Source organism: Littorina saxatilis, linkage group LG10, assembly GCF_037325665.1.
Source record: "Littorina saxatilis isolate snail1 linkage group LG10, US_GU_Lsax_2.0, whole genome shotgun sequence".
In the NCBI taxonomy this organism is placed as follows: domain Eukaryota; kingdom Metazoa; phylum Mollusca; class Gastropoda; order Littorinimorpha; family Littorinidae; genus Littorina; species Littorina saxatilis.
In genome coordinates, this window is record NC_090254.1 from 27,933,152 (window position 1) to 27,955,712 (window position 22,561).

At 47.4% G+C, this 22,561-nt stretch overlaps 1 protein-coding gene and 1 non-coding gene across 2 annotated transcripts in view; both read right to left on the reverse strand.

Annotated features, from left to right (window-relative positions):
* Positions 1 to 22,561, reverse strand: part of LOC138978527 (uncharacterized) — a 96,649-nt gene that overhangs the window by 18,766 nt on the left and 55,322 nt on the right. The window contains exons 33-43 of the mRNA XM_070351263.1: positions 22,012 to 22,177; positions 19,251 to 19,425; positions 9,700 to 9,846; positions 7,091 to 7,180; positions 6,557 to 6,663; positions 5,898 to 5,985; positions 3,521 to 3,667; positions 1,958 to 2,122; positions 1,340 to 1,438; positions 896 to 990; positions 259 to 406 (exon numbers count right to left, since the gene is read on the reverse strand). Of these exons, the coding sequence (XP_070207364.1) occupies positions 259 to 406; positions 896 to 990; positions 1,340 to 1,438; positions 1,958 to 2,122; positions 3,521 to 3,667; positions 5,898 to 5,985; positions 6,557 to 6,663; positions 7,091 to 7,180; positions 9,700 to 9,846; positions 19,251 to 19,425; positions 22,012 to 22,177 (1,427 nt within the window). The remainder of the gene's footprint in view (positions 1 to 258; positions 407 to 895; positions 991 to 1,339; positions 1,439 to 1,957; positions 2,123 to 3,520; positions 3,668 to 5,897; positions 5,986 to 6,556; positions 6,664 to 7,090; positions 7,181 to 9,699; positions 9,847 to 19,250; positions 19,426 to 22,011; positions 22,178 to 22,561) is intronic.
* On the reverse strand, positions 18,102 to 18,220 carry LOC138979303 (5S ribosomal RNA). The gene has a single exon (XR_011459988.1). It is a non-coding gene; the product is annotated as a 5S ribosomal RNA (ribosomal RNA).

The following is a 22,561-nucleotide window of genomic DNA, read 5'->3' on the forward strand; positions in this document are numbered from 1 at the left end:
GACACTCTGTTTGTGGACAGTGCAATCTATAAGTTGCGTTGCTGTGTCAGTGTATATACCTGTGTCTGACACTCTGTTTGTGGACAGTGCAATCTATAAGTTGCGTTGCTGTGTCAGTGTATATACCTGTGTCTGACACTCTGTTTGTGGACAGTGCAATCTATAAGTTGCGTTGCTGTGTCAGTGTATATACCTGCGTCTGACACTCTGTTTGTGGACAGTGCAATCTATAAATTGCTTTGCTGTCAGTGTATTTACCTGTGTCTGACACTCCATGCAGGGAATGAGGTAGTCGTACTGCACACCGCTGTAGGACTCAGCAATCAGACACTCAATCACTTCGTGCACCAGGAACAGCATGTTTTCTGGCTTGAATCCCTGCGCCTTGACTAGCACTTCTACATTTCTGTCACCACAGAAGAAACACAAGAATTGATGACCAAATCCACAAATCAATTGGGTAGACGTACCAGTAAATGTTTTGTTATGTTAATAATGAACATTCCAATTACCTACCATTCTTGGTTTTTGCTTCTATAAAAATGAATGGTAATAAATACAGCTTAATTCACCTGGTTGAACACAAGTGGAGGGTGTTTGGGCTTGTAGCTGACACCTCCCAAATGAATCTGACAGTTATACTTGTATAAAATTGTGCTCTGAGAATGAGAGAGAGAGAGAGAGAGAGAGAGAGAGAGAGAGAGAGAGAGAGAGAGAGAGAGAGAGAGAGAGAGACTTTCATTGCCTCTGAATGATTATCAAACTTTTAGAATGAAGGCAGTCACACTTTGACTCATGCAGAGAGATATAGAGAGAGAGGGAGGGGGGAGAGAGAGAGAGAGAGATAGAAAAAAAGAGACTAAGAGATACAGAGAGAGAGAGAAGTTCCACTAACCCTGTCTGCAGAACGAGAGCTGAGTGTTGATTTTTTTTTAGCAGAGACCCTTTCTTCCACATGATGGCGCTCTCTGAGAACTCATGCAGACGAACCTTCCCGTTGGAAAAAGGAACATTTCTTGTCAACACAATTATGTACCAGATACGGAGTGCACACGCTCTCCCATGAGCTCGTGCACACACACAACACCCACATCTACCAGACACAACACACACACCCGCTAGATACAACACTCCCACACACCAGGTACACACACACACCAGATACACACACTCACACCCACCAGACACAACACACACCAGATACACACACACACCAAACACACAGAGCACACACCAAACACACAGAGTACATATGACAGCCTTCAAAGGCATTGATGAAATCTATCCAGCACTTACAACTCAGCAGTTCCTACATGGAATTTAAGCATAATCATTTTACCTGTGCTCTGTTGAAGAGACCTGTTGGCAGGTAATCAAACTTGTAGATCATCTTCATCTCTCTTTCTCCGCTGTCTCTCGTTACTGTCGGCCATTTGTACTGGAAAAGAAAAAGACGATAACCAAATAGACTTGCAATGATGCACAAACTGTGTTCATTCACAGACAACTCGATCAATGCTTACATAAACAAATAAACAAACAAACAACAACAACTACACACACACACACGCACACAAATCGGTGAGACGTACATGGCAGTTGACTTCTGTCAGATTTCTTCTGCAGGAGATAATTTGAAAAAAGAAATAAAAAAAACAACCTCAACCCATTTGCATGGCAACAGGAACGTTATAATTCACTAGAATGAATATGTATTTATTATTGAAATAGTGGTGTTTTTTTTAAATTCACAGTTAATATGTAAATAAACCATAAAGTGCGGAGAGCACAGATTTCTGTGCTTTGGGCTACATAAGCTGTCATTATGATAAATATAATCATTACATTGTATTATTATCATAATCTGACACAAGACGTTGCACCACATCCACAGACTGAGATGGGGTGCATCAAGCACCATCTCACATTATATGAATCATTATGAATGATAATTTACCTCTGGAGCCACATCAGGTAAGAGACACGGTATGATGTTGGCCTTCTCCTCGGGCAGAGAGAAGGTCAGGTCAAACTCTTCCGTCAGACGCAGTAGCCAGGGGTGAAGGTCCTTGGGGTAGGCCTTCCACACGTCCCCCAAGTCCTCGTGCAGCACCTTGCCATTCTGCAATGGAAGCAACACACCGTTACTTTGTTTGTCTCCTAGGCAACCCCTCCCCCCCATCTTTTTTTAAAATCAGAATTTCTGGTTCCCCGACCGATCAGTTTTTTTTACTCTCGACTCTGAAACTGTTTCTGACCCCCCCCCCCCCCCCCCCCCCCCCCAACAAATTTAAAAAAACATTAAGACACTAAATTTGCATACTTCAAAAAGGATGCTACCCTTCTCTGCCTTCATGGGACACATCTTGCACAAGTTCTCACCAACACCAAGCAATTATAGAAAACGCATTAAACTACCAAAAGAAGAAGAAGAAAAATTAAAGGCACCTATAATCAGCTTGCTGCAAGTCAGAGGGCAACTTACAGCAGTTGTTTCCCTTTTCAATCAATCAATCAATCAATATGAGGCTTATATCGCGCGTATTCCGTGGGTACAGTTCTAAGCGCAGGGATTTATTATTATTTTTTTAAATTTTTTTTTTAATGCAATTTATATCGCGCACATATTCAAGGCGCAGGGATTTATTTATGCCGTGTGAGATGGAATTTTTTACACAATACATCACGCATTCACATCGGCCAGCAGATCGCAGCCAGTTTGGCGCATATCCTACTTTTCACGGCCTATTAATTCCAAGTCACATGGGTATTTGGTGGACATTTTTAGCTATGCCTATACAATTTTGCCAGGAAAGACCCTTTTGTCAATCGTGGGATCTTTAACGTGCACCCCCAATGTAGTGTACACGAAGGGACCTCGGTTTTTCGTCTCATCCGAAAGACTAGCACTTGAACCCACCACCTAGGTTAGGAAAGGGGGGAGAAAATAGCGGCCTGACCCAGGGTCGAACACGCAACCTCTCGATTCCGAGCGCAAGTGCGTTACCACTCGGCTACCCAGAGTTTTGGTTTGTTTGTTTGCTCAACGCCCAGCCGACCACGAAGGGCCATATCAGGGCGGTGCTGCTTTGACATTTAACGTGCGCCACACACAAGACAGAAGTCGCAGCACAGGCTTCATGTCTCACCCAGTCACATTATTCTGCCTTTTCAGAGTACTTCCGGATCATTATAGGTGTGTCATTAGCAGCTAAGTGTTCATGGCAAAGTGTCAGAATCTGAGAGACCAAAGAAAAGGGGTATAAAAACGAATTGAAACTGTTATCTGGAATTTGCAGTCACAACAGTGTGTTTTAACCTGTGGCACCCAGTACAGTGCCATAATCTTACACTAAGCTCTCGTTAATAATGCCAATGAATAAGTATTGCCTTCTCATCAACATCCTTCCTCTATTAACAATCCCTCCCCCACACACAAATTCCTCTAACAACACACACATATGAATAAAATCAAACTCAGAAGTTCAAGTTTGCCAAGGTCACACGAGCAGTGACCGACCTTGATGGGTCCAGTGTGCACGGTGACGACGCAAGCCATGACGTCAACAATCCACTGCGGGATGATGACCACTTTGGAACGCAGAAACTCTGCGTTGAAGAACTGCACCGACCCCAGGTCATGGAGAAACTGCACCGCCTGGGTCAGCTGCACACACACAGAGACATTAAGTTACAGTCAGACCTGGGAACCCCTGTTTTGCACTTGTAGTATTCTCAAACAAACTTGGTGTATTTTGAGAAAAATGAACGTACTCCACACAGCATTTGAACATCCTTATAAAACATGCTTCACACGGGTCCATCACACCGTTAAGGCGGCCTGAAACTTGACCTACACTGCCTGCATGACCTGGACAGCTTCATTCAACGCCTGACTTTTGCAGTGGTAACTTCCTGTTAGCTCTCTCAGGGCTGAGCTTACTTTATTTTCAACAGGGATTGAGGGGAAAAATAAACGTCCCGGCAGAGATTCAAACTCAGGACCTCCGGATTGACAATGGTATCAGTTCAGAAAAGAATTGATACAAAAATTCCGTCTCTTCACAAACTTTGCCTCAAATTGCTCTGTGCCTTTAATCATTTAATTCTTTACAACAACAAAATAATACATTAAAATAAACATACACTCTTAAAAAAAAGTTGAGGATCGGTTGAAAAAACGGATCTAATTATAAAAAATTGCCAACAAATTAAACATTGACATAATAATTAAAAGATTAATGTGTTTGAATTAACAAATGAACAATGAGTCTTGACCTATAATTTTGTTTGGCAGGCAGAGTTATTTCCCTTTGTGGGACTTTTCAAAAGCTTCTGCATTTTGGAAAAAAAAAGGGTGTTTTTTATAGCCCCATGAAATTTGCGGAACGCATGCCAGGGCAAAAGGTTGTGATGCACGATCTACAACAGGGTCCTGGCTATGAACATCGCTCACCAGCTTGTGTTTAAAGGTTGACACGCTGACACAATTATGCACAGTAGCAACATGCCCCCACGAAGAAAACTGAGCGATTTGGATAGAGGAAGGGCAATAGGATGGCTACAAGACGGTGTTGCTGCCAGGGAAGTGGCCCAGAGGCTTGCAGTGGCTCCCTCTGTCATCATCAGACTAAAACAGAGATTCCACGCAACTGGAAGAGTGCAGGAGCGACAACGTTCTGGTCGGCCTAGAGTCACCACACAAAGAGAGGATCGCTTCATTCAGAGGCAGGCTATGCAACAAAGAATGGCTATGGCAAACAACATTAGGCAACGCCTACAAGCTACCACCAACACTGTTGTTAGTGGTCAGACGATCCGAAACCGCTTACACAACTTTGGCTTGCGTGCAAGGCGTCCAGTCCGAGGAACAACCCTGACTGCTAATCACCGAGCAGCTCGCCGAGCCTGGTGCACTCAACATGTGAGGTGGCAACGTCAGCAGTGAGCTCAGGTGTTGTTTACAGATGAGTCCCGCTTTTGCTTGGAACCTGCTGATGGTCGCATCCGAGTGTGGAGGAGTCGCGGAGAGCGCTTCGCAGAAGGCGCTGTTCTGGAACGACAGCGTTTTGGCGGCGGCTCTGTGATGGTCTGGGGAGGGATCTGCACACGTCTAAGGACACCTCTGTAACATGTAGTGGGCAACTTGACCGGTGTCCGCTACCAGAATGAGATCCTGCAACCCCCGGTCGTTCCAGCCCTCCAAGCGATCGGCCCTCGTGTGATTCTTCAGGATGACAACGCACCTCCCCATCGCTCTGCAGCTGTAAACACCTTCATCCAGCAGGCCAGGGTCAACAGGATGCTGTGGCCAGCCAACATGGAGCACATGTGGAACAAGCTTTGTCGTCGGGTACAGCAACATCCCCCTCCTCCTGCCAATATGGGTTAACTGCTGCAATGGCTCCAGCAGGAGTGGAATGGAGTTCCCAGAGCATTCATATGCAACCTGATCCACTCCATGCACCAACGATGTGTTGAATGCCTTGCACACAACGGAGGGCACACGCGTTATTGACACTGATTCACATTGTTGTGAATTCCATTTTCAAGGGTTGTCACGTTTGACACACTCTAGCTAAATTGTCGCTGCCGCGTTCGATCTTTGCTTAGTTTGTCATTACTCCTTGGTTGTTCAATTATATAATTTTTAAAAAATGAAAGAATTCGGTCTTGTCTGTTTTGTGTGGTGTGCTTGTAAAAAAGTGATCCTTAACTTTTTTTGAAGAGTGTACATATAAGCACAGACACAAACACAGAGACAAGACAGACTGACCAACAGAAGGGTACACAAATTCCATCTACACATTCACACACCCTTTTATGTTAAATCATAAAACAGATGATTAAATTTTATGTTTAATCATAAAACAGATGATTAACTTATATCTGCATACCTCAGTGTTGTCGAAGATCCCTGACTTATACCCAGCAGCCTCCATTTCCTTCCACGCCAGTAGCGCCTTTTTCTCCTTATCACGTATGCTGGTTAAAAATAAAAAAATGTAATAAGCATTCAATCTTTCCTTTTGTTGATTTCAAGGACTGCATGCCCTAAAAATTACTATCTTCCCTGTCACAACATCCATGCTGCTTACATAGTGGCATTACCTGCCTTTGCTAATTTATTTTGTACTAAAGTTTCTTTGTTACAAACTTTTCTTCGCACACATGCACGCAAAAAACACAAACAGAAAGATCGAGAGAGAGAAAGAAAGAGAGAGAGAGAGGGAAAGAGAGAGAGAGAGAGAGGTTAAGAGAGAGAGTCAGAGGTTAAGAGATAGAGAGGTTAAGAGAGAGAGAGAGAGGTTAAGAGAGAGAAGAGAGAGAGAGAGAGAGAGAGAGAGAGAGAGAGAGAGAGAGAGAGAGAGAGAGAGATGTACACATGCACATAGAAACAAACACATACACTCACACACACACATACACACACACACACACTCAACACACACACACAAACACATACACACTCACACACATACACACTCAAACACACACACATACACACTCACAAACACACACATACACATACACTCACACACTCACAAAGTATTACCCAATCAGCTGTTTCTCCAGGTTGAGCCAGACTTCTGGAATCTTCTCACCCATGTACTTTTGGATCAAGGTCACGGACACAAGGTCATTTCTCAGTTTCTCCAGACCCTGTAAATGATACCAAATCTGTATTATTTAACTGTCTCTGTCTGTCTGTCTGTCACTTAGTAAATGCGATACAACATCGATTGGATAAACTAAGACGTCTCTTCGTGACACTCCTGTCAAAAAGAAAATCTCTGGCGTCAAAGGGAAGCAAAAATGAAGAAAATGTCATAAAAGTGCATGATGATATCACAATTTCTGTCTCTAATCTTATTGATGTCTCCCAAGGAAATGACAATTGCTTGGAACGTCTGTAAAATCGGTAAGTCTGGCAGTGGAACAAAATTCAGATGTGGTTGGAGCTAGCAGTTGATGCCTGGATGGGGCGGTGTGAGAGAACACCGGCACAAGGAACAAGTGTAAGGACAGCACACAAAAAAAAGAAGAAAAAAAAAAAAGAAGATAAGCTTAATTCCAGCTCTGTGCTCACCTCTCCAGTGTAGGAGCTGACAAAATAAAAGCTGTGGATCTGGGGAAAACGACGCTTCAGTTCAGCTTCCGGGATGTGCGACTTGCTCACCTGTCAACACAGACGTATACACTTGCCAACCCTTGTGTAACCTCAAGTGTAGCAATTTACTTTGTGTGTGTGTGGAATTTCCAGCGTAGCAAAAATTGTGTTTTAGCGCAGCATTGTCTAAACTTTATTTTCACATCAACATTTAGGCTATATCGTGTACAAATATACAGCAGTCCCTCTCATGAACGGACACCCTTGGGCCATAGCAAAACTGTCCGTACATTGCAGGTGGCCAGTCACGGGAGGGGTGACCACACCACCCCCTCCCCCATACACTCACACAGGGAGACACACAAACAACAGGATTGAGTCTATGCTAACCACTTCTTGTGGCTACTAACCAATAACAACAAACTCCTAATATTTCTTTAAACGTTCTGTAAAAAAATATTTGTATGAATGGTGTTGAAAAGAAGAGAAAAAATAAATCCTCAAGGCAGTGAACGCACTCACCATGCACTGACATACGAAAGCAGCCACACAAACACAGCACAGAGGCACGTGTGCAGATGCTTTGCGAGAATAAGCTTGAAACCGAGTTTGAATAAAAAGCAGCAGATAGAGCTGCATGTCATAATCATGTAATTTATTTTCTTCTTGTCTGGCTTTATTGACTGCATGCCGATCATGTGGCACTCTTCAGTCGGAAATACACTGCACACAACACCGCTCTCACTCCCCCTCACTGCCTACCCTAAGCGTGATGACCGATGCTTGGAAATTGTGTGGAAGAGTACACCTCTCTATTTCTCTCCAATGCTCTTCCTGCTGACAGTGACACCAGACACCCCACTGAGTTAAGCCAGCTACCCCCCCACCCCCCTCTCTCTCTCCCCCCAGCCATGTACTGTTTGGGGCTGTGGCCAGAGAGGTGTCAGCTAATTGAGGCCAGCTGCCCTGTTCACTCAGAGCAAAACCAGGGTGACTGTGTCTAATTTTTGACAAAGCAAGACAACTGAAGGGTTCACAGATTAGGTAACCGACTCACTGGTCAAGGCTGCGGGGAAACAAGAGTATCTTGTCAATGAAAGAGATTACACACAGACACGCGATGCTGAGAACTGTGGCCGATTTTTCACTCTCTTTCGCTTAGGACCTTCATCGACTGTGGCTTCTATTCAGTATTGCTTTACGTCCAACAGACAAGAATAAAGAGCATAGTGCATTTACATGTTGGCATCTTTGCATGTACTCCACTCCTGACCAAAACTACACCCCTCCTGATGGGTACACGTGCACTCAAGTTGTCAGTGACTGTCATCACGCCTTTGCGGCTGTGACCTTTGTACCAAGAGCCGGACTGCTCTGTTATCAAATTTGTTGTGGTGAAAATTTGACGATGGTCTGTCCGTACATTGCGGGTATGACTTGCTGTTGTGACCAAAAATTAGTGTCGGCATCCACGTTTTGCAGGTGGCCGTTTAAGGAGGGGCAAATATAGAAGGAAAACACTCCGTGCCGAGCAAATGTGTCCTTACATGTCAGGTGGCCGCTCACGCCGGGGGCCGTACATTGCAGGGACTGCTGTACACACATTTTTCAAACGTTTATTTTGAAAAAAGAAACATAATGGCGAATAGAGAGTGTCTGCAGTGCTAATTTTCAGTGTATACAATGTTTTATGACATAAATTCTGACCGCAAAACGAAATGAGAATCAGAAATGAGTACCAGGACTCACAAGAAAGAGCAAACTGTTGCATGCTTGTGATTAATCGTTTGAGCGTAGCAATTCTAAGCTTGGCGTAACAGGGTAGCTATTTGTCTTCAAACGTAGCATGCTAGGCTGAAAGCGTCATGTAGTACATCATATACAGGGGTGCAGTGGTGCCTATATTAATTGTGAAGGATGTACACCCTTAATTGAGACCAGCTAAAAATGTCCCCGTATTGCGAGTGTCCTTGCACGTCAGTTATATTTAGGTCAAGTCGTTGGTAAGGTACATGTACAACAGGAGGGGGTCCTACATTTCCATGTGTCTCACCTTCAAGGAATACAACTCTTCCACAGTATATAAACAGAATTATTTCCCCAAAAACTTCAGAATCATACACTGGGTCCTTTTGGACGTTTTAAGTTCAGCGAGTGGAGTTTTAAGTAGAGCTGGTTTAAAATGGGTCTGTGGGTGGCCCACGCTCAGTGAAAGTTTAAAACTTTAACACATTTCTGTGGCAATCAGTGTTGGAGGAGGATATCTATTGTGCTTATGGTGTAAAGACAGACCTATACGAAATGAACTTATAGAAAAACTTATATGAACTTATAACAAATTCTTATAGAAACTCATACCCAAATAAGGGTACAACGCAATGTCAGGATTTTAAATGCAAATGCGGTAAAGCTTATAAGAATAATATAGGGATTGTGAAAAAGATCCCTATAAGTTTTCTGTAAATTGCTATAAGTTATAAGTCTGATATTCCCATAAGTTTTGTCAATGAGTCCTTATAAGTTCCTATGAGTTTAGTTTGATATTCCCTATTGTGCTTATGGCGTAAAGACAGAAGCAAAGCGCGCACCTTGTCACAGTGTGTGCCGACGACCAGCACGGGAGCTTTAGGAGCGTGACACGCGATGGAACTCAGCCAGAAGTCCAACCCCGCATGCTCGTAGCCCAGACGGATGTTCCACAACAGCATGTACACCGCACGGTTGGACATGAAAAACTGACATCATAAAAAAAAAACCATTAAAAACTGACATGAAAAACAACATCAAAGAAAGGTGAACAACTAAAATGAAAAACCCATCATCAGAACATTAAAAACTGACATGAAAAATAACATCTTCAAAGAAACATGAACAGCTGAACATAAAACAACACCATAAAAAATAAACAAAATAAATAGCTCAAGTGGCAAAAGACATGTGGCAAGTGATACTGGGTGGCCGAGTTGTAACGCACTTGCGCTCGGAAGCGAGAGGTTGCGAGTTCGACCCTGGGTCAGGGCGTTAGCAATTTTCTTCCCCCTTTTCTAACCTAGGTGGTGGGTTCAAGTGCTAGTCTTTCGGATGAGACGAAAAACCGAGGTCCCTTCGTGTACACTACATTGGGGTGTGCACGTTAAAGATCCCACGATTGACAAAAGGGTCTTTCCTGGCAAAATTGTATAGGCATAGATAAAAATGTCCACCAAAATACCCGTGTGACTTGGAATAATAGGCCGTGAAAAGTAGGATATGCGCCGAAATGGCTGCGATCTGCTGGCCGATGTGAATGCGTGATGTATTGTGTAAAAAAATTCCATCTCACACGGCAGAAATAAAAATCCCTGCGCCTTGAATATGCGCGATATAAATTGCATAAAATAAAAATACAAAAATAAATCCCTGCGCTTTGAACTGTACCCACGGAATACGCGCGATATAAGCCTCATATTGATTGATTGATTGATACTGCAAAGAAGCAACCAAGGCATCACTTGAAAATTATTTGTGATCAATTGATTGGTCACTGCAAAATTCACATCAGAGCTCATTTTTTTAACTGACTAGTGCCTAGATCGTTTAGCTACATTATTCAGTGACATTGTACTGCCATTTGGGGGGGGGGGCAACTCTTCCACAGCTGACAAAGATATTTCTAGAAAACGTTCTTTGGGCCTTGCAAAACGCTTTGCATGTTTGAAGAAGAAACAAGTCGCGTAAGGCGAAATTACAACATTTAGTCAAGCTGTCGAACTAACAGAATGAAACTGAACTCACTGCATTTTTACAGCAAGAGCGTATACTCGTAGCATCGTCAGTCCACCGCTCGATGCACAGGCAGTGAAATTGACAAGAAGAGCGGGGTAGTAGTTGCGCTGAGAAGGATAGCACGCTTTTCTTTATCTTTATTCTTTTTAACTTTCTGTTTGGAATCAGGAACCCACAAGGAATAAAATGAAATTGTTTTTAAATCGATTTCGGACATTTTATTTTAATAATATTTTTTATATTTTTAATTTTCAGAGCTTGTTTTTAATCCGAATATAACATATTTATATGTTTTTGGAATAAGAAAATGATGAAGAATAGGATAAACGTAAATTTGGATCGTTTTAAAATTGGTTTTTTTTTTTTTTTACAATTTTCCGATTTTTAATGACCAAAGTCATTAATTAATTTTTAAGCCACCAAGCTGAAATGCAATACCGAAGTCAGGCCTTCGTCGAAGATTGCTGGGCCAAAATTTCAATCAATTTGATTGAAAAATGAGGGTGTGACAGTGCCGCCTCAACTTTTACAAAAAGCCGGATATGACGTCATCAAAGGTATTTATCGAAAAAAAGAAAAAAACGTCCGGGGATATCATTCCCAGGAACTCTCATGTCAAATTTCATAAAGATCGGTCTTGTAGTTTGGTCTGAATCGCTCTACACACACACACAGACACAGACACAGACACATACACCTCGACCCTCGTCTCGATTCCCCCTCTACGTTAAAACATTTAGTCAAAACTTGACTAAATGTAAAAACCAGAAAATAAAGCAATACAAAGAGTACATGTCTAACAAATTATGTCTGGAAAACGTCTGTTAGGCCTTGGAAAACATTTGCATGTTTGAACAGTCTAAAGAAAAAACCCAGAAAATAAAGCAATATGTATCGATTGAACACTGGATTTCCCTTCCTTGAGCCATATGATGTCAGAGGCCGATAATACTTCATATTTAGGCGGCCAGCTGACACTACAAAATAGTGCATGTTTGTGTGCGTTCAATCATAAAAACTAAAAGGAATTCAAACCAGAATCGATTGATACATAAATGTCATTTGTATTTTTGACCAAAATATGACATTTTACAGAGATCTCGACAGTCATTGTTCACCTCGACCGCTAGCGTGGTCTCGGAGGAACACTGTCTCAATCTGTGTAAAATGTCATATTTTGGTCAAAATGTAAGGCTTCTTTTTAAGCCTACTGTCTATATGATACTTACCGAGACAGTACTATTCTTGCACATTATCTATTATAGGCCGAAAAAATTGGACAAAACGCTGAGTGGGTACAATTATCTCCCATAACCATGCGCCACCGTGGATCCCAAGCACTGTCCGAGTGCTTCCCCCTTACAGGATGTAGGTGGCGCGTCCTCTTTCTTTATGAGCTGCAGACCCTCAAAAAGCCCATAACATATCAAGAGGGGAGGCGGGAGGGAAACTCTAATAGTACTGTCTCGGTAAGTATCATATAGACAGTAGGCTTAAAAAGAAGCCTTACAGTCAATATAACACTTACCTCGACAGTACTATTCTTGCACAGAATACCAGAGTGGTGTGAGGGTGATATGTAGAGTATTAAACTCCTTAATCAAAATCACTTAAATCCAAGGATTAAGATACCCAGGCAATTTTCGAACAGTACTACCGTAAAAGAAAATATACCCAAGAAACAAACCTTAGACTGACGTGACCATGCTGGCAACCACTGCTGTGTGGTGAACTCAATGTCAAAGTCCAGGCCACTCAAAGCTTGAATACCACTGAGTCTACGGCAAGTGGCTAAAGCGATGAGGAACAATTAGTCTTAAAAATCAGCAACTTGATACTGATGCCTGCCAGGGGTTCAAACTCATTGCTACGCAGGAGTTTGAGGACCAGAAAGACATCCCCCTTGGGAAATGAAACCCGAGGTTTAGACACCGCTGCATTGCTAATACCCGAAAGGACATTAGCGATGAGGGAGGACCTGATCAAGTGTTCAGGTCTGCGACCAGTAGCGGCCGCAATCGTGGAAGCGATGGCAGATCTGTATCCAAGAAGAGTCTTAGAAGAAAGACTCTTCTTTTGATACACTTCCACCAGGAAGTTGGCCAAGTCCTGTGTTGAGGGATAAAGCGGCTTTATCCCCTTGGACAAGGCGAAGGTGGCCCAAGCTCTCCAGCGTAAGTCGTAGAGCTGATTAGTTGATCGCCTCTTAGCGTTCAAGGAAAACTCTACTGAACTCTTGTGCAATCCTAGTGCAAGCAGTTTGGAGCGCACAAGAGCCATGCGGTCAAGCACAGACTCTCTGGACGTGGATGAGGGAGGCATGATCGAGGCTGGAGCAGACCTCCCCCGTCCAGATCCAGAGGTAGAGGGTCTACGTGGGTGAGACCGCGAAGATCTGGAAACCACGGAGCTGTTGGCCAGTAAGGCGCGACCAAAATCAGTCTTGGTCGTTCCTGCAGATATTTTGCCAGCACCCTCGGAATCAGAGATGTCGGGGGATAGGCGTAAGCATCGAGGAGCCTCCACAAGAGAGTGAATGCGTCCAAGTGGAACGCATTCATGTCTCGAAAGGGGCTGACGTACCTGGGAAGCCGAGCGCTGAATCGAGTTGCGAACAGATCGATCAGAGGACGGTCCCACCTTGCCCACAGACGCTGTAGAACGTTGTGAGCGATGGTCCATTCTGTGGAGAGAACCTGATCGCCCCGACTGAGAATGTTGGCCAGGGCGTTCAGTTTCCCCGGAACGAACTGGACTGACATCCGGACCTGATTGGTCTGGCACCAGAGCAGAATCTCCTCCGCCAACAGGGAGAGGGACCGAGAATTGGTGCCCCCCTGATGGCGAAGGTAAGCTAAGCATGTGGTGTTGTTGTCCCCGTTGAAAATCAGAGGGGCCAAGGACAGGCCGAATGGGAGGGCCCGAAACTCGAACACTGTGCCCTCCCAAACGAACCGGAGCAGATGTCGGTACCCCGGGGCCACCAGGATGTGGAAGTAAGCATCCTGGAGGTCCCAGACATGGCCCAATCGTTTGGCCGGATGGCCAACCGGACCGACGAAGGGGTTTCCATCTTGAACTTGCACCTGTGAAGGTACAAGTCCAAGGTGGAGAGGTCCAACACCGGCCTGAACCGGCCGTCCTTTTTGGGGACGGTGAACAGGAGGGAGCAGAACCCCGGAGAAGGCTGAGAAAGGGGGTAGACCGCCTTCTTCTCGACCAACGAGTTCACCTCGTCCTGAAGAGCCTGCCATCTGGCAGGGTCTCGAGGAGGGGGGAACGTCCAGGGTAGAGCGGACAATGGAGGTTGTGACGACAGCGGTAGAGAAAACCCCGACCACACCACCCTCAAGAAAAACTGGTTGGAGACCAGTCTGCCCCACATGCCGCGGGCCCGAAAAAGGGAACCGACGGACGAAAGAGGGGCAACTTGAGGGGGCGTCAACGTAGGGCCGGGACTCACTGAAAATTCTGCTGGCGGGCAGGCGCAGGCTTGCGACCACCCCCCCTGGTGGTGCTGCTTCCCCTTACCTGTCTGAGCACCCTTCGTCTTGCTTGGGAACGCAACAGGCGCCTAAGAGGAGGAAGAAGGAGGCAGTGAAACTGGCTTCTTCTTCTTCTTCTTCTTCTGAGGCTGGGAGCTGGAGGTGACTGTAGCACTTCTCTTACTCCCCGCCGCCGTCGCCGAAGCAGCGAGGCCAACCATCAGAGAATCAGTGTTCCTCTGGCGTGTGGACTCCACCACAGAACGAACAGTGTCCGGATGAAAGAGGGAAGAAGGCTGAGGAAACGTGTTCCTCAGACTCTTCCTCATATCCGGAGGCACTATAGAAGTAGGCAGAAAATGATCACGGAACAGGGCCAATAAAGTGGACCCGTGTTCCAATGGCCAATTCTGCCGCAGACGTCACGCACGATCGCACGGCATGCAAAGCCCGATCCACTCGAACCGTGTCAAGGACCCGAGTGGAATCGGACTCTGCCCGATCGGGAGGGTCCAACAGTGTGGACAGCGTGCTCATCCATGTCAAGGCCTGTGATTGGGCCTCGACTGTGGAAGAAACGGTGGCCTCAAGATTGTGGAACGAAGCAGAGCTCAGTTCCACCTTCTTGACCGAAGGCACCTCCCCAACGAACACATCACCGTCAGCCCCACCCTAAACACTCGAAGTCTGGAAAGGGAGAGTTCGAGAGTCAAAGGGAAAAGGGAGGGACGAAACAGATTGGACACGAGGAAACAGTGGAGGTGCGCCTCCCGAAGGAAAGCATGGCACTGAACCCGCGTCCTCCCGAGGAACATAAGTCGCGTTTGCACGTGAATCTGTACTCCTCAGGCAATGTGCTGCCGCTTCCACCGTGGCACTAAGACTAGGGTGGAACGCGAATTGCCGGCGGACGGATCGTTCATAAAACGAGCCGCCGGCAGACGCGGCGTGAGCCTCCCGTGCCCGGGCCGAAGCGGACTCAAAGGACGAGAGGGCGTCTCAGGGAAGGACGTCCTGAAACTGTTCAAACGTCCTTCTAGCTGTGCGAGGACGAGCCTCCTGCCTCTCGTCCTCAGACCCCGGGTCCACGTACTGTGTGTCAACACTAGACGACAGACGCTTAAGAGAGGCATCCGTGACGTCAAGACGCCGCGTGATGTCTGTCATGTACTGTTGGAAAGTACGAAGCATAGCTTCGGAAGTTCCATCAGAAACCGGCAAGGGTAGAGGATCAGTGTTAACCTCAGGGCGACCCTGATCCTCCTCCCTATCGTCCTCCGACTCACTCTCCTCTTCACTTCCCGACAACTCCTCAAAAGCAGGAGTGTAGGGAGCTTGAGGGGGAAGAGCCGAAAGCGGTGAAGCAGGCTGTGAAGAAACGCCCACAGAAGCAAGAGGCCGCGAAGACCCCTGCCCCAAAGACGAAACGTCTCCAGCAGCCGAAGGGGGAGAAAAACAACAACCCTGCGACTGTTGGGTCAGCCCAGCCAACGAACCCCCGCCATTTATAGACTGAACAGGAACCCATCGGGTCTGATCAGAAAAGAAATGGTCCGGTCCGGTCGGGGGTGCCGATCCGGTCCGGTAGGGTGGTCCGGTGTTCCGGTCCGGTGCCGTACCATCCGGAGGTCCCGTTCGGCACCGAACCATCGTACCCACAGAAGTGTTCGGGTGGTTAGGTCCGGACGTGGACATACCGTACCATCCGGACCCGTAGGTCCGGTGGTCCGGTATGGTCCGGTTCGGTGCCAGACCATCCAGACCAACAGAGGTGGTCGGGTGGTCCGGCACCGGACCATCCGGACCCGTAGGTCCGGACCCATAGGTCCGGTACCATCCGGAGGTCCTGTTCGGCACCGAACCATCCGTACGCATAGGAGTGTTCGGGTGGTTCGGTCCGGGCGTGGACATACCGTACCATCCGGACCCGTAGGTCCGGTTCGGTGCCAGACCATCCGGACCAACAGAGGTGGTCGGGTGGTCCGGACCGGTCCGGTAGGGTGGTCCGGTGTTCCGGTCCGGTGTTCCGGTCCGGTCCCGTACCATCCGGAGGTCCCGTTCGGCACCGAACCATCCGTACCCACAGAAGTGTTCGGGTGGTTCGGTCCGGACGTGGACACACCGTACCATCCGGACCCGTAAGTCCGGTGGTCCGGTATGGTCCGGTTCGGTGCCAGACCATCCGGACCAACAGAGGTGGTCGGGTGGTCCGGTCCGGACCGGACCACCGGTCCAGTACCGGACCATCCGGACCCGTAGGTCCGGTCCGGTCCCGCACCATCCGGAGGTCCCGTTCGGCACCGAACCACCCGTACCCACAGAAGTGTTCGGGTGGCTCGGTCCGGACGTGGACATACCGTACCATCCGGACCCGTAGGTCCGGTTCGGTGCCAGACCATCCGAACCAACAGAGGTGGTCGGGTGGTCCGGACCGATCCGGTAGGGTGGTCCGGTGTTCCGGTCCTGTGGTCCGGTCCCGTACCATCCGGAGGTCCCGTACGGCACCGAACCATCCGTACCCACAGAAGTGTTCGGGTGGTTCGGTCCGGACGTGGACCTACCGTACCATCCGGACCCGTAGGTCCGGTTCGGTGACAGACCATCCGGACCAACAGAGGTGGTCGGGTGGTCCGGCTCGGACCGGACCACTGGTCCGGTACCGGACCATCCGAACCCGTAGGTTCGGTCCGGTCCCGTAGCATCCGGAGGTTCCGTTCGGTACCGAACCATCCGTACCCACAGAAGTGTTCGGGTGGCTCGGTCCGGACGTGGACATACCGTACCATCCGGACACGTAGGTCCGGCATGGTCCGGTTCGGTGCCAGACCACCCGGACCAACAGAGGTGGTCGAGTGGTCCGGTCCCGACCGGACCACTGGTCCGGTCCCGACCGGACCACTGGTCCGGTCCCGACCGGACCACTGGTCCGGTACCGTACCATCCGGACCCGTAGGTCCGGTGGTCCGGTGTGTTCCGGTTCGGTGCCAGACCACCCAGACCAACAGAGGTGGTCGGGTGGTCCGGTCCCGACCGAACCACTGGTCCCGTACCGTACCATCCGGACCCGTAGGTCCGGGGGTCCGGCAAGGGCCAGAGGTACTGTCCCGCACCGGACCCTAAGGTCCGGTACGGTCCCGTACCATGGGTCCCGTCCGGACCAAACCCGGAGGTCAAGTCCAGTCGGGACCCGTGGGTCCGGTTCGATCCCGACCCGTAAGCCTGGAACGTTCCGGACCCTTGGTCCGGACCATCCGTCACCCGAACACCAGACGCTAAGGAATGGCGTGGGGTCAAGACGGTCCGGTCGGAGGTGTCGGTCTGAGCAACAGAAACAATGTTCCCGTCGCCCTGACCATTCGACAGAAGTACCACGTTCTGTCGAACACCTCCACGTCCAGTAACTAGTCGGCCGGAGCGTCTTATCAAGAGGGACAGCCACCAGTCACACGGACGTCAGAGGGAACCGTAGTAGCAGTGGTCGTAGGCACGAAGCCTGAAACCCCTGCCCCCACAGGACCGCCCTGAACGGGGTCAATTCGCATCCCAACCCCAGCGGGGAGGGAATTCAGAGACCCCGTCATCTCCTCCGATCTCCCCCCCCAGGAGGCCGAAACTACTGTCGAAACAGCAGCAGACGACCCAGCGAGGGAGTTCAGAGGAGGACCCGTGTCCCTCCTGGCTTCCACAGCGGTGGAAACCGAGGAGGGCACAGGAGAGGCACCGGAAAAGGAAGATTTTAATGCCAACTGCACCCGGTGTTCCCAGGCGGTCACCCATCCAAGTACTAACCGGGCCCGACGTTGCTTAACTTCGGTGGTCGGACGAGAACCGGTGTTTTCAACGTGGTATGGCCGTTGGCTGTCAAAACCTGAGTCTCTCCAGTAGCCCCTAGATCGGATTCACCAACCCCCAAAGAGGGTTGAGAATCGACCTGCCCCCGGATTCGAGCCAGGGAGGAGAAGGAAACCTTCCCCCCAGGCTTGAAACCGGGAGGAGCTGAAGCCTGAGACTGAGGGCCGGACAACGGCGTCGAAGGGGGGGAAGCCTGTTCCACTGAAGGAGAAGGAGAAAGAAGCTTTTTCTTTCCCCTCGACCTTCCCCGAACCTTCGACGGCGCAGCCCCGCCCGAAGTCCCAGGCTCAAGCCCAGCCTGTTTGAGCAAGCTCGCATTGAGCTTGCTCAAACAGGCTTTCTCCGCCCTCCCTCGCCGCAAACGCAAAGCGTTTGGGGAGGGAGAGTCGGAGCGCCGAAAGGTCCCCTTCTCCGTGCGTAAAACATGACGCTGGGCGCCCGGAGAAGGGTTGCCCCCGGCAGACTCTGGTTCCGTAGAACCAGAGCCCAAAACAGGACGAGACATCCTACCTCGCCCTGTACGTACCCTTAAAGACCGAGAATTAACAAAATTCAAAGAAAATTTAGGTCAATACTCAAGTGAATGCGGCGAAACGAGAAGCAGACGACCGGTCACCACGAAGTAGGACGGGAGGCACGCCGAGTCCGCCACACAAAAACGGAGGCACAAGTTGAAGGAAACACAACGTAGCCTCAAGCCAGAAGTGGAATAACACACAATAATCCAACAGGTGATAGTCCACACAGAAAAGAAGCCTCTTAGTCCAAAATAATCCGGGAGCGTAGCAGAAACACAGCCGGTCTGACACGCGCGAAAAAAGAAAGAGGACGCGCCACCTACATCCTGTAAGGGGGAAGCACTCGGACAGTGCTTGGGATCCACGGTGGCGCATGGTTATGGGAGATAATTGTACCCACTCAGCGTTTTGTCCAATTTTTTCGGCCTATAATAGATAATGTGCAAGAATAGTACTGTCGAGGTAAGTGTTATATTGACATACAAATAACGTATAATGAAAAGTACAAGTCTAACCAACCTGATGTGTGTTGTAGTAGACAGTCTGGCCAGCAAAATCCCACACACTGTATTGCAGAGGGGTCTTTTCATTCTGTAAGGGAACGTTCCATTCGCAGATGTCAATGCCGTCTGTGATCTGCTCATTGAAGCTTTCTTGCATAGAGAAGCTACCAGTACGCAGGGATTGCACCAAGCTGTGAGAAGGATAAGGATAAGAATAAGAGTCATATTGTGAGGTTACTGTAATGATATGATGTATGTGTAGTATGACACTCACACACATAGACAACACTGTGAAGGAGTGTATAGTAATGATTACACTGTATTGAATATAAGACTAAAAGATAAGGTTAAACACAAGCACAAAGTAGAGAGTACTGAAGCAAGAGACTGTTCACTGTGATAGCTGAATGCAGACTGCTGCAGAGGCAAGGCTAAAACTGAGGCTGGCTGTGTGACCAGGCAGTATAGATAACCATGACTAGTGAGCATGCACTACAGTTACCCTCATGGAAATTCTGGCTGCTTTCTCACTGGGGAAAGCGAGCTACCATACAGTATACGGCACTACCCTTTTTTTGGCTCACGTAAGTGTAGCCTATGCGATGGTAAACTTTGTCTGTCTGTGCGTGCGTGCGTATGTATGTATGTGTGTATGTCTGTGGTAGAAACTTTAACATTTTTGGCTAAACACCGAAATACTCATTTCACGTGGTTAATTTTCAAGCACCATCTTCAAATTATTGAAGCAATGATCAACATTGTGTCGGCATGTGTGTAGTTAAAGCGTGTATCCAAAGAAAACGGGTGGTGGGGGGTTTTGAAGGGGTACAAGCAGTTGACTGATTTGTGTCGTGTTTGGCATGTAGACGGCAGGTCAGGTGTCAAGATCAGGTCAGGGGTCGCGCGAAGGATTGTGGTCCAGTTCTCACCTCGCCGATTCGCCGGGGAAGACGATTTCATGTTGTTCGGTTTCTAAGCTCCAGAAAAGTAAATAAAGAAGATACCAAAGGGAGATTTCCTACAATTTGATCTGCACAGCGTGTTTCCAATGTCCACGCGAGGAAGAGCTGTCGAAAGCGCGGCAGTCAGTGTCGATCTTGCAGCCGTATCCCGGTAAGTTCAGAGACAGATCTAGTGTCTCCCACTCTGATAACGTGTCACCTACTGTTAATCCGTTTTGTTTTAATTTCTTTTTATTTCAGCAGACACGGATGTCAAACACAGTGCTAGGCAGTCACCTCTAGTGAAATGAGTTGATCTAAAGTGCCTGTAATGTTTGGATGTCTTTGCTCGTGGTTCGATTTATGTGAATTTCAAGACTTGCAGTAGAGTCTCAAGTTAAGTTTACTCTGCCCGAAAAAAACTGTCCACCATTTACTTGAACATGCAGATATAAGAAAACGGAATGAATCTGTTCTCAAAGTCACAATGATCACGATTTTTTCCTCAGATTCAAAACATGCACTGTCATGGTTTTGTCTGTACAATTTAGTAAGTCTTAAGTGCTTTGCAACAACTTCCTTGAACGTGAAAGACAGTTTTTGAATGCTAGATCTGTATCGCGTTTCATTCCAGACTCGATCCTCTCTTTGATTGTAGATCTACTGTTTGCTGTTTACGCACTATCATATGATTCGCTATGTAACGTTTGGTAAGCTTACCTTGCCACAGCTTTCTTGTCTTTGTTGGCATTTCTGGCTGTGTTGACCGTCAGAATTATTTTAAGAACCAGGCTGCTGCAGTCGACATGTTTCGCATATTGTAGGGTTACCATGCTGCATAGGTAAAGTGGCTTGTATAACCTGACTATTCTGTTTCAAAACACTGTTTATATTTGTGTAGGTTGTAGTCATCATAACTAATCGCATTTTGCCATTTTTTTCAGAAAGGAGGTTAACCTACAACAAGATCGACGCTATGTCAGATATATGCCTCAGCCACATGAAGACTTCCGAATTTAGATCTACTCGGCATGGTGACAAGTCTTGATGAAAAGTATAGGACTGAGGACAGCAGTGGAAAAAGTGCCCACATGGCAGGTACCTAACCTATTACCCTAGTCATTTTATCTGTTTGCCTTCTTTTGAAAATTATACATGGAGTTGATATGATGCGTTAGTTTTAACTGTGTGTGTGTGTGTGCGTGTGTGTGTGTGTGTGTGTGTGTGTGTGTGTGTGTGTGTTTGTGTGTGTGTGTTACGGAGTGAGTGAGTTTGTGTTATGTTACTGTTTGTTGATTTCTTACGGGAGCCTTGAAGGCTTCGCCTCTTGTTTCTTTTCTTTTCCTGCATGCGTGTATTGATGTTTCCAAGCCCTGAGACTTTCACTGTGAACTTGGGTTCTTTATTGTGCGCATGCGTGCACACGGGGATGTTTGGCCACCAAAGTGAGTCTGCACAAAGTTGACTCTGGGAAATAAATCCCTCGCCGAACGTGGGAATCGAACCCACGCCGATAGCGACAGCTGGTTTTGAAGCCAGCGCCGCTACCGACTGAGCTCAATCCCCGCACAGGAGTCAAGAAAAAACTTTTGACAAACAACCTCCTCCATAGCTTTTAATGACCACAAAACATTCATCTTGGATGGTGCTTGTCTGCCTGTCTACATACGTGACCAGTGTACGTGAAAAAAACTACCAGTCACACAAAAGATTTTCAACCTACACATTGAAAAATAGTCGCACGGTAAAAATTCATTATTTTTCTGATTTAAAGCAATTCAGGCTCTATAAGATATAATCTATGTAAATACTAAATAATTTGCTGTCATGATTTACCTGGTCTTGCCTGCCCCTCCCAGACCGACAAACATGAGTTTGGTTCTCTTGCAGTCCACAGAGCCCATCTGCAGACGCCGCAGGTAACCGAAGACAGCCTGGAATCCCCGCTCAACAATCTCCTGGGGCGGCGTCTTTAGAGACGGGCACTCATTCAGGGCCAACACTGTGAGAACAAATTAACAGAGAAGTTAAGGCCATCACACACACACAAGTTTTATGAAGATGATGTCGGTCCAGTTGTTTTCTCGGAATCGCTCTACAAACACACACACACACACACACACACACACACACACACACACACACACACACACACACACACACACACACATACACCACACCCTCGTCTCGATTCCCAGCCTACGTTTTGACTAAATATAAAAATGCTTCCAGGATGTTGTTTGGTGTGGAATGTTGGCTCAATGCCGAATTTTGGTTCATGCCTTGCCGCCTGCTCATCCATGCAGACAGACACTGCTCATTACTATTAGACTCACTGATTACTCAGGTGACATAAGACATAAGATCATTTATTGTCCATACAATT